The sequence below is a fragment of the Bidens hawaiensis genome, unplaced genomic scaffold (genome assembly GCF_021521415.1).
Source record: "Bidens hawaiensis isolate Kalapana, Puna unplaced genomic scaffold, B.hawaiensis_p1.1 tig00082926_1, whole genome shotgun sequence".
In the NCBI taxonomy this organism is placed as follows: Eukaryota; Viridiplantae; Streptophyta; class Magnoliopsida; order Asterales; family Asteraceae; genus Bidens; species Bidens hawaiensis.
This window is the reverse complement of record NW_027503930.1, coordinates 1-10,339: the sequence shown is the minus strand read 5'-3', so window position 1 is coordinate 10,339 and position 10,339 is coordinate 1. Positions and strand designations below refer to the sequence as shown.

Below are 10,339 nucleotides of genomic sequence, written 5' to 3'. Positions count from 1 at the left end.
ACACTATACATTTCAAAATTACTATCCCATTACATTCCATTCCATTCACTAATTTAATATAAATAGATAAAAGAGAAGTCTGTTACATGTCTAGTTTTTTAAAACTATCAATAAATATGAATACCCTATCCTCCCCACTCAACGTGTCACAATCCCAAATTCCCAATAGTAAAGTCACACTCACATACCCCCCCCCCCCCAAAAAAAAAAAAAAAACCACTATATAAACCCACTTCATCTTCATCATCTCCTACAAGCATCTTCTCCAACCGCCTTAGTTACTCCACCACCAACCGTCGCAAATACAACCAACAAGCAAAAACTCACACACTCGAAATGGGAACCGGAAACTACGAATACCCAAACTCGAAATACAACCAACAGCCTCACAAAGTAGCCATTCCGCCACCGCAACCATTCGTTAAATCGTTAAAAAACACCGTCAAGGAAACGTTCTTTCCCGACGACCCGCTCCGTCAGTTTAAAGGCCAGAAGCCGTCTCGGAAAGTTATACTTGCTTTCCAGTACTTCTTCCCTATTTTCGAATGGTTGTCTAGTTACAATTTAAGTTTCTTTAAATCGGATATTATTGCCGGTATCACCATTGCTAGCTTAGCCATTCCTCAAGGAATCAGCTACGCGAAACTCGCTAATCTCCCGCCAATTCTTGGCCTATGTAAGCTCAAACTTTACGGCTACTGCTAAACGTATAAATAACTAGAGTAATTATTATTACTCTAAAGTTTTTGTACGCTTTGCATGTAAAATCTATTTGTATTTGATCCTAACACCGTTAAAATTATTATGAGCGATTTTAATGTTTTTTTTTCTTTTTTGAAGATTCGAGTTTTATTCCGCCATTAGTGTATGCTATGATGGGGAGTTCGAAAGATTTGGCGGTGGGGACGGTGGCTGTGGCGTCGTTGCTAACGGGGTCCATGTTAGGGGCGGTGGTGAACGCTAATGAAGAGCCTAAATTGTATCTTCATTTAGCTTTCACGGCCACGTTCTTCGCTGGGGTTTTTCAGGCTTCTTTAGGGATCTTAAGGTAAAATTGCACAACTTTACAGTCTATTCATTTGACCTTTTAAACCGGATCCACTTTACACTCTACTGTCTATATATAGAAGTGCGTATATTTTGATATGAATTTAGTAACTTTTTAAAATATTAAGAATTCAATAATATACGGTCTTCTTGAACTCATGATAGGTATAATATATGTGACGATTTTAAAAGTAAAATAGGTGTAGAGTATAGATTGTGTTTTAGCCTTTTAGGTGGTAAATAAGTAATAAAATTCTAAACGAAAGTAATAAAAAGGTAAAAACACTAGGAATCCGCCAATCAGTAACTAACCGGTACAACTATTAACTTGGTCTAGTGGTAAATGTGTGTGACTTACAGTCAAATGGTTATGGGTTCTAAATTTCTGATATCACTTAAAACATATGTAAAAATAGATAGAAAAGAACTTTGGCCGTTCAAAAAAAAAGTAATTAGCGGTTCAAATAGAGAATGATCAAAGAGGCTTAAATGCGTTTAACAATTAAAATCAAGTACTAACATAGAAATGAAGGTAAATGACTCATAGTTTAATTTATGCAGGCTTGGGTTTATCGTCGACTTCTTGTCGCACGCGACGATAGTAGGGTTTATGGGTGGTGCTGCGACCGTTGTTTGCTTACAACAGCTGAAAGGAATATTGGGTCTCGAACACTTCACTCATGGCACCGACCTCGTCTCTGTCTTGCGATCTGTCTTCTCTCAAACCCACAAGGTTCTTAGACATAATTGTTGTTTTTGTTTTTATTAGTTAATAGCTAAATAAATATTGATCAGATATTTTGTTTGTTAATGTCATATTAAGTTATTAATAAATAATGACATATTAAATTTAATTGCAGTGGAGGTGGGAGAGTGCAGTTCTGGGCATATGCTTCCTGTTCTACCTCTTGGTTGCAAGATTTGTTGTAAGTGTACTTTATTTTAATTTTAATTTCTAACATGTGTTAAAATGTCTAAAAATGAAAATACAGTTAGCATATAACCGTTACAAAACTCATCTACTTATACTTATTTATAGTATAAACACTTGTTCATCTTACTTTAACTTAATACTAGGATAATAACCCGTGTTACACACGGGTGGAAAACATATCAACAAACAATATAAAATATAAACTATGCATTCAGTTAACACAAATATTTGACATAAGTTTTTTACACTCAGATGTTAAACTATATCTATAACATAAAAAGAAAATACTTTATAAATAACAATGCAATGAATAAGAAATAATATAACATAAATTAACCATTAAACCTGAAAAAAAAATAAAAAACACATATTAGTAAAAGATTTTGTAATATTAATTGAAAACTAAGTTTACAAATACATACCAACTTTAAACTGTATCACATTAAGTTTTCGAAAATCTCTTTGTAAACAACTTTATTTAATTTTTTTAAATGTTCCTAATTGTTCTAAAGAACGTTTTTTTCTTTTTTCTTTTAGAGTGTTTTTTATAAATAATTTTCAGAGATATCTATATTTTTATAGCATTTTTCATGTCATTTCTTAATAAATAAATAAATAAAACTTAAAGAACATTCGGTTTGACCACCATTCACCGGCTCTTCTTCTTTCCTCAAGAGTAAATTAAATCATTGACAATGTGGTTATTAATTGGAATAAATAGACTTAATTATGGAGTTAATTGCATTAATTTGAATAAATAGATTTAATTGTAGAATTAATTGAATTAAATCAGAGTGCTTATTTTAGTTTAGTGGATTAAAAATAATTGTAAATATGTAGAAATTATTGATATGAAAATGTGATTACATGAAATCCTATGTGGATAGGCTAGAATAAGGACATGTGAAGAGAATCATCTTGCTTTAATATATTAGTAAGATGTTCCTAATTGTTCTAAAGAATGTTTTTTTCTTTTTTCATTTAGAGTGTTTTTTATAAATAATTTTCAGAGATATCTATATTTTTATAGCATTTTTCATGTCATTTCTTAATAAATAAATAAACAAAACTTAAAGAACATTCGGTTTGATCACCATTCACCGGCTCTTCTTATTTCCTCAAGAGTAAATTAAATAATTGACAGAGTGGTTATTAATTGGAATAAATATACTTAATCATGGAGTTAATTGTATTAATTTGAATAAATAGATTTAATTGTAGAATTAATTGAATTAAATTGGAATGCTTATTTTAATCTAGTGGATTAAAAATAATTGTGAATATGTAGAAATTATTGATATGAAATGTGATTACATGGAATCCTATATGGATAGGCTAGAATAAGAACATGTGGAGAGAATCATCTTGTTTTAATATATTAGTAAGATATAAGGCAATTATACAAAATACTACGTAGTACATATAAGTGTATTATGTGGTTTGCAGTTAAAAGAAGTTTGTGTTAAACACGTTCTTATACGTATAATTATAACGATGTGTATGATGCATCCCCTGACACAAAAAATTGTTACGACAGAGCACAAAGAGACCAAAACTATTTTGGATATCGGCCATGGCACCTTTGACATCGGTGATTTTAGGAAGTGTTCTCGTCTATCTCACTCATGCCGAGAAGCATGGTGTTCAAGTGGTTAGTTTCTTTATCTATCTAAGCGTATCGAACCATACCGTTTAAAAAAAGTATATCATAATTATCTTTTTTATTGTATACTTGTGTACATTTTTCACCTTATTTTTTTGTTCATATATTTATTTTCACATAACTATTATGTTTTTTTTTTCATATTTAATTTATAACTATATTGCAACTACAATAATTAATTATTTTTGCAATGTAAACACAGATTGGTGAGTTGAAGAAAGGGTTAAACCCAATAACAATAATGGACTTGTCTTTTGGATCACAATATATATCTACGGCAATCAAAACTGGCATTGTCACGGGTGTCATAGCCCTAGCAGTGAGTTGCTTGTCCTTTTTGCTTGACCACTTGTACCTTCAATTATTTTCAATTATTTCATCTCCACTTGCAATTATTTTTTGTTATTCACAAAACGACTAAAACAATGTCAGTCACGGATGTACTCTTTGATTCAAATATGGGAAACTAAAACAGTACGATTCGTGTGTGAGTTGTCGTTCAGAAAAAATTACAACATGTGTCTCATAAGATCATCTCCAACAGTTTTTTATTCAAGCCAGTCATATCACTGTCACATCAGTTTTTTTAAAAACCACATTTTTACTCCAACAATACATCTTCTCAAACTATCTTTATATTTCCACATCATCACCTAATTTTACATTTATTTTAAATAAGAATTTTGCAATACTATTAAATATTTAATTTTATAATTTTTATTTAAATTAATGGCGAAACACGGGTTGGATGAGTACGACTTCTTGTAACGGTTTTTTTTTTTTTTTTTTTTGCTAGGACTTCTTGTAACATTTTTTTTTCTATGATTCTTTGTAATGTCTAGGACTTCTTGTAACCTTTTTCTAGGACTTCTTGTAACGTGTTTTTTTCTAGTACTTCATGTCATGTTTTTTTTTATTTGAATTAAGCGTTGTAAAATAAATAATAAAATCGTTCAAAAACTAGCCGTTTAATAATTTAACCGTTAAACTAGCCGTTACATAAAAAATAAACAAACAAAAAAATACATCATTTTTGAAATAAATATAAAAATATGTATATGTATAATATTTTAATATATTTTATAAATATAAATATGGATATATATGTGTGTGTGTGTGTTTGTGGTGAAAGATAATGGGACCCATAATAGGTGGTTTTTGATGGTTTGATTTTTCAAACCTCAAAACTTGGATTGTGGTTTGAACCAACCACTCCAATGGTTTAGGTTGGTTTGAACCAACAAAAACCAACCATTGGAGATAGTCTAAGAGGTAGTAATGTAATTTCATACAGGAAGGAATTGCGGTCGGAAGAAGCTTTGCCATGTTCAAGAATTACAACATTGATGGTAACAAAGAGATGATTGCCTTTGGCATGATGAATATTGCTGGCTCATGCACTTCTTGCTACCTCACGACTGGTGTGTAAAATGACTATTATACCCTTTTTATAAATATTTAGTGCTAGTTTTTAATATGTTTTTTGATGATCAAATTTAATATTTAGGTCCGTTTTCACGTTCGGCTGTGAACTTCAATGCTGGATGTAAAACCGCGGTATCAAACATTGTAATGGCAATTGCGGTGATGATCACGTTGTTATTCCTGACGCCTTTATTTCACTACACTCCAATTGTTGTGTTGTCTTCTATTATTATATCCGCTATGCTCGGTCTTATTAATTATGAAGAAGCGATTCACCTATGGAGTCTAGACAAATTCGACTTCGTTGTATGCATGAGTGCATACTTCGGTGTTGTCTTTGGGAGTGTTGAAATTGGATTAGTCGTCGCGGTATAGTACTATATTAAACTTTTTAATTTTTAAATATGTTCCAGTTACTTTTTCTAATGTTAGAATTAAAATTTAAATGGGGCAAATGTAGGTCGCATTGTCTTTGCTTAGGGTACTCATGTTTGTCTCGAGGCCAAGAACATCACCACTAGGTCACATACCCGATTCCACGATTTATAGAAGCAAGGATCAATATCAAAATGCTCAAACCGTTCCGGGAATCTTGATACTTCAAATCGATGCGCCTATTTACTTTGCTAACTCTAGCTACTTGAGGGAAAGGTATATTCATTGAATTCTTTTGTCTTTGTAATCATAAAAATAAATTATATATATTATTTCTTACAATTTTACATTTTATTAATTATCAGGATTTCGAGATGGGTTGATGAAGAGGAAGATAGGTTGAAGTCCTCAGATGAAACTAGCTTGCAATATGTCATTCTTGCATTAAGTGGTAAGTGATCAAAGGTTCAAATTTGAATCACAATTTTATTTATTTATTTTTATTTTTATGATTTAAAAAAAAATAACATTGGGTTGGTTTGCAGCTGTTGGAAATATTGATACTAGTGGGATCACAATGCTTGGAGAGGTTAAAAAGGTTATGGAAAGGAGAGGACTAAAGGTATTTTATCATATTTTTTATAAAGATACTTTAAATCTAAGTGACGTATGGTTGAATTTAAGTTTATTATTTACTTGTAGCTGGTGTTGGCAAATCCGGGAGGAGAAGTGATTAAGAAGATGAACAAAGGGAAGTTAATAGAAGTAATTGGGCAAGAATGGATATATCTAACAGTGGGTGAGGCGGTTTCAGCATGCAACTTCATGCTTCATACTTACAAGAAGACTGAAAAGTTGAATTCAGGATCTGAATCAGAAAAGGAGAGTCAGAACGACAACAATGTTTAGTTGAATGTTGTTATTTGATCATTCGACAACATTTTTCATCAGGGAGGCCGATTCGTAATGATAAATAATTTGTATATTGGTTAGCTTGTTTTCTTGAGTTCTTCATTATGTATGTAAAATGTTGAGTTTTATGAAGGAGAGCATTTTACAAAAATATAGAATTATAGTAAAACATAGATAAATAAAATGTCTCGTTATGGTTTTCTAAACTCTTACAATGTTTTAAGTGATAAAATCAACAAGAGATATAAGAAAGTTTGTGTCAAATAATTAATCTAATATAAGCTTTAATAGTATTTTATAATTGATTAAAGTTATTGTTGTGGTTTAAATTTAAATTTAAACCCACTTTGCTATGAAATTTCAGTTCTTTTGCTAATAGTATTTGCACTTCAACTTCTTTTATGTTAACAAAACATGATATGAACTCAATTTCATTTCAATGAATCCTACAAACTAATACATGATTAGTTTATAACATTTCTCTAGATTTTATAATTTTAGTGGCGTCTGGATTACAATTCCGAAAGAATTCTGAAAGAGAGACCAATAGGGTGCAAACGAGCCGAGCTGCTCGTGAGCTACTTGAGATCGGCTTGTTAAAAAGCTCGATCGAACCGAGCTTAATCAAGCCTGAGCCCGAGCTCGAGCCTAAAAGTAAGCTCGTTTAACAATCGAGCCCGAGCCCGAGCTTCACTTATCGAGCTCGAGCCGGCTCGTGAACCTAAACGAGCCTATCATTTATATAATTTTTTAAAAAATATATTCAATAATAATTAATTAATATATATAATGTTATAAAAAATAAATAAAAATAACTAAATAATATATATTTTTTATACATAAAATTATAATAGAAAAAAATATATAAAAATAATTATAAAATTGTATAAAAAATAATTGATAAATAATAAACGAGCCGAGCTCGAGTTTGAGAATCAACTCACGAGCTCGAGCTTGAGCTTTGAAAATAGAGCTCGAAACGAGCCGAGCTCGAGCTCAAGCTCGAGCTCTGTGTAAGTTAAACGAGCTGAGCTCGAGCCTAGTCGAGCTCGGGCTCGGATCGACTCGTTTGCACCCCTAGAGACCAATTCTGGGTATATTGTCAGTGATTTCATCTAGACAACTTGTTATATTCTGATTTCGTCAACGAGAAAACATAAACTACTAGTTTTACAAATGAGCCTCTTCTCTCTTGTGGAGAAGACCATGGTTCAAATCTTGACATGAGATACATTATTGATGTAATTTAGGAGTAGTACTACATGGGTGTGTGACTCACGTTCAAAAAGTATAATAATGGTTTCTTAGTATTTACATTTCCAATAAAATTTACTAAATTTGATAATTTTATCAGTTAAAACTGAAAACTAGAAAGGAAAAAAGAAAAAAAAAGGGTCAAATAATGGAAGTGGGCCGGGTATAGACTGAGCCTTATTGGGCCGAGAATTCAAACAAATTCAAGTGGTCTACTTTCTAGTTTTCACTGGACCATTTGTTCATGGTCATGTTTTGAGTTTTGACAAGTTTGGGTCAAATCCAATTAAAATGCTATTCACGATTTTTTTTTAAATTGTAAATCAAATCAATCCGTTGAAAATTAAAATTAAACTGTTATTAATGGTTTTGTTTCGAGTTTGTTTCAAAATTATGATTTGGTTTGTTTCAAAGATTTATGCTAAACACGCCTTGGGGGCAACTTCTTAAAATAGTATTTAACTTTCAAAAGTGTTTAAATTAGGTCACTCAACTTTAAAAAGCGTTTCAATTAAGTTACTCAACTTTCATATTTTATTAAATTAAAGGTTTTAACATGTTTTTTTAATCTTTTTCTTTTTGGTTTCACATAGTAAATCTTTTTATCTTTTTTTAGAAGTTGACGCCGAGTGGCGACGTGAAATTTATTTTTTATTTTTAAATTTTAATATAATTAACGTTTTTTTAATTTTTTTTAAATTTAACTACATATATTGCAAATTCCGACCCCGACATTTCTTGACGTACAAAAAGTGAGACTTGATTTGAAGATTTAGTGACCCGATTGGGGAAAATATGTATCAGTGACCTAATTGGAACACTTTTGAAAGTTGGTTACTATTCTATGAGATATTCCCTTAATAATTAATTAATCCAAACTATTAACCATAGGCTAATACTAGTGTCTAGTAGTGACAATCTCAACTTTTAGTTTTATTACCAATAAAAATCTCGGTCTAACCAATCGTTAACTCTGTTTATTTCTGATGATGCAACACATAATATGGCAATTAATCTCCACCAACAATGTAACTAGTGGGAAACCAATAAAAATCCACTCTAATAAATCGTAACCCTGTTTATTTCTTATGATGTAGCGTGTGATCTGCCAATTATGTAACAGTGATGTCACACCCCAACCTATGGCGGAATATGCCGGGGCGCGACATAATTGTATCATAGCTCAAAAGACACTAAAATAAATCCACGTGTCAATATCTAAATTATTAAATTTATATTATTCAAATACGCAAAAGCACAACTTTGTCTCATATAAATAAACATGACAATTAAATATAAAGAAATAAATAGTCTTTAATTAATCATGCATCCTAAGGTCCAACTACTCTTTAATCCCTTGATTCTTCATCCAATGTAGCTACCTGCACCATGCAGGAAAATACGTAGTTTGTCAACATAAAGTTGAGCAAGTAATCACGGTTTTTGAATACATATAATATAAAAATGACAATTCCTTGCGATAATATAAAATACTACAACTAGCATAACAATATCATAACAATAATATAAAAGTTGTCTTTTCACTCGAATCCCATGGATAACGAGCTACTTCGACGGCGTACGATCATACTACTGAGGATGAGGATGAGATACCAACCACCAAAACATAAATTAAACACATAGTCACATTCGCACGTATAACTAACTGAGCAATATCATAATACACAAATAGTGGAATTGTGGTGAAAATGGTTTAACGCATAACGTCCCCAAAATGTAAAACGGTAAAAAGGGGGGATGTGGATTACTTACCTTATAGGTGAATTAATGAGGATGAGATAATAATAAAATTGCGGATTGACAAGTTCAAGCCTTCGAGATACGTCAACAAAAATGCCCTAATTGTTAATGATAATATAATTAATAAATGAGGAAAAAAAATTAATAGGACATAACGATTTGATTTTTATGGGATATTATTAGTTTCATTATTTTGATTAATCGGTTTGAAAAATTTGGCGTCTTTTATTATTATTATTATTATTATTATTATTATTATTTAGTAACTAATATAAGTTATTTATTTTTATCCATGCTCATATTTTCAAGTAACTAGATTTTAAATAGTTAATAACCAATATTAAGTATTAATAAAACATTATATATATATACATAAAAAAAAATATAAATGAATATTCGTATATATGTGTGTGTGTATATATATATATAAACATGGAAGAATTTATTCGGGCCTTTAAGCTTGATCGGTTCGGTACTAATATAAATAGATAAATACATATGAACAAATAAATAAATAGAATAATATTTGTTTTATAGTATTATAAGCATATATATGTATGTTTATGAGTATATGTTAATTATCTATGCATAAATATATATATAGATAAAAATATATCATATATACTTTATAGATTGAAACCTATGATACGAAACCATGGCCAAAATAATACTCACAGGTTCGATTTCATTAAAACAAAGTTTATCTAATATTATATTATGATTATTATAAGAATAAAACAAAGATTAAACAAAATAAAATAAAACTGAGGAAAACCAGGTCCAGGGGGGTTCGAACCCGTGCCCTGGACCGGTTCCAGAGGCTTTACACAAGACGCACCAGCCATCAGCTTTAGTTTGCGTTTCATCCACCGTTTTTTAAAACATATAACCAGATACATCCAGTACCCTATTTCAATTCAAAACCCCTAGAAACTTAATCCGTTGATATGTTTGTTGTTTGTTTAAAT

The 10,339-nt window shown here is 30.8% G+C and overlaps 1 protein-coding gene across 1 annotated transcript; it reads left to right on the top strand.

Moving 5' to 3' along the window:
- The first annotated feature begins 336 nt into the window (after positions 1–336).
- LOC143607487 (sulfate transporter 3.1-like) lies at positions 337–6,528 on the top strand. The gene is made up of 12 exons (XM_077082921.1): positions 337–676; positions 841–1,048; positions 1,609–1,780; positions 1,908–1,973; positions 3,519–3,632; positions 3,847–3,963; positions 4,939–5,065; positions 5,152–5,438; positions 5,530–5,720; positions 5,810–5,895; positions 5,990–6,066; positions 6,147–6,528. Exons 1-12 carry the CDS (start codon positions 337–339, stop codon positions 6,351–6,353), a joined length of 1,992 nt encoding a protein of 663 aa, XP_076939036.1. The 3' UTR covers positions 6,354–6,528.
- The last annotated feature ends 3,811 nt before the right edge of the window (positions 6,529–10,339 follow it).

Coding starts and splice junctions, on each gene's coding strand:
- LOC143607487 (XM_077082921.1), top strand. CDS start 337: ATGGGAACCGGAAACTACGAATACCCAAACTCGAAATACAACCAACAG. Junction 1,781..1,907: donor TCTTCTCTCAAACCCACAAG/GTTCTTAGACAT, acceptor ATTTAATTGCAG/TGGAGGTGGGAGAGTGCAGT. Junction 5,439..5,529: donor AAATTGGATTAGTCGTCGCG/GTATAGTACTAT, acceptor GGGCAAATGTAG/GTCGCATTGTCTTTGCTTAG.